We start from the raw sequence: 1,961 nt of genomic DNA, 5'->3' as shown, positions 1-1,961 counted from the left end.
ATGCTTGTGTAAAGGTACTGCGGGGCGGTGGTGAGATAGCTGCGCGATCGCAGATAATCATTGATAGCCATCCGAAACGAGCCGATTCCGATAACATTCTGAATCATGCGTATGACGGAGGCACTTTTAGCGTACACTACATAGTCATAGAGTTCGTTCAGTACGGACGGATCTGTAGTGTAGTAGCTCATTGCACGGTTGTTTCTGTGACAATCCAGCGATAAGGCCGAGTGCACGTTGACAACGACGAATTGGTCCCAGAGATTCCAGGACGGCTCGAGCTAAAACGAAAATGGTAGTTTACAGTAAACTTACTCTAATCATTAAATGTCTATTACCTGTGACGTGATGTAGTTCTCAAAGTAGCGTGCAAACCCCTCATTTAGCCAAACGTAAGTCCACCACTCCGGTGTTACCTCGTTGCCGAACCACATATGAGCCAGCTCGTGCGTTACTATCGCGCCAACGAACTGTTCACTCCGTGCCGTGCTGACGCCTTGCTCGTGCAGCAGATAATCTTCTCGAAACGTTATCAAGCCCCAGTTTTCCATGGCCCCCATCGCGAAATCGGGTATAGCCACCAGATCGATCTTGGCCATTTGATTTTGACGCCCGAAAAAGTTCTCCAGGTAGCGCAACGCCCTAAACGCAAAGTCATGAGCGTACTGTGTGAGGTGTTCTCGGCCTTCCTGTATTGAAATCGATAACACCATTAATTCTGCTGCTCTATCGCCGTTTGATCAAGAACACGTTACCGGAGCAAACACACGGAAAAGTCCATCTTGTGTAGGTAACGTTTTCAGTTCCGATACAACAAACGCCACCAAGTATGTGGACATTATCGGAGTTGTTTGGAAAGACGTGTCCACGAACTCTCCGGACGGAACACTGAAACAAGAAAATGATCATTAGCTTAGCGGCTAGTGAACGATTTGGGACATGCTTAACCTGGCTTACCTGTCGATTGCCGGCATGTTCGATAAAGCGGTGTGTTTGTCATGATGTCGAATTTTTACGCCAAATGTTGCTTTGTAAGCCGGTTCATCATAGCAGGGAAACACCGTTCGTGCGTAGATAGCGGCAAAGAACGTTGTGGCAAGGTACCTGTGAAAAGGAAGGCAACAGTGCTCCTTAATATCGTTCCCGTAGCAGATCCACAGTCTCACTCACTTGACGCCATTTTCCGTCCGGTAGCTACTTCTGTAAAGGCCCTTGAAAAAATCAATGTTGATGCTTCCCGCAAACTCCAGATGCGCACGGTAAACCTCACCCGGCACCAGCGATTCGGAGCAGTGTAAGACGATCATCTGAGATTCGGGCACATTCTCGAACCGCTCGATCAGGATGGCATTTCCGGTGGATTGCGTAACCCGTAGCGTGCTTTCGTTTACGATCAAACCCACACTGTTGAGTGCCAGGGACTTTCCGGTGGCAATTTGTTGGAACGTAATGTCGACCGTTCCGGAGTACGTTTGAAAACTTTCATCGCTCAAATCGACAAACAGTTCGTAGGACACCGGTGCCGATACGTTGGGCAGCACGTACGACGATGCTTCAACGAGCTTAGCAGATACATTTGGCACCCCAAGTCCCAAGTGGCCATTTTTGACCGACCGTGCACCGATCGCACCCACTCGTGGAGCACGCAGTAACACACAGAGCAGTGCCACGGCCCATACCCTCAAACAGAACATCGTGGCACGGTGGTTTCGTACGAACTAATCAACCACTCGAGGAACTCCGATTTGATTAGCGTTTGGTATCGCGCAAGATAAAGACAATCACGTGGATTCGCGAGAGTGTTTGCGGCGAAGCAGAAAGACTGACCACAGCTTGATAAAAACACACAGCCACAGTGTTGCTGGTTGTTACGCTTTTATCTCTGATAATGAGCATTTGGGTGTGTTGGAAAAAAAGCGTCCCACATTTGAGCCTATTTGCTTATCCGGCGCCAAACAAGT

At 48.8% G+C, this 1,961-nt stretch overlaps 1 protein-coding gene across 1 annotated transcript; it reads right to left on the bottom strand.

Moving 5' to 3' along the window:
• Positions 1-18: 18 nt before the first annotated feature.
• LOC128277049 (uncharacterized) lies at positions 19-1,694 on the bottom strand (the record flags this gene model as incomplete). The annotated part of the gene is made up of 5 exons (XM_053015500.1): positions 1,171-1,694; positions 958-1,104; positions 756-888; positions 339-689; positions 19-281 (listed from the first exon to the last, which is right to left on the bottom strand). Coding segments are annotated over exons 1-5 (1,418 nt in total), but the record flags the coding sequence as incomplete, so codon positions are not given.
• Between the last annotated feature and the right edge of the window lie 267 nt (positions 1,695-1,961).

This window comes from Anopheles cruzii, unplaced genomic scaffold, assembly GCF_943734635.1.
Source record: "Anopheles cruzii unplaced genomic scaffold, idAnoCruzAS_RS32_06 scaffold03610_ctg1, whole genome shotgun sequence".
Lineage (NCBI taxonomy): Eukaryota > Metazoa > Arthropoda > Insecta > Diptera > Culicidae > Anopheles > Anopheles cruzii.
The sequence above is the reverse complement of the archived record's forward strand: the minus strand, read 5'-3'. Positions and strand labels throughout refer to the sequence as shown.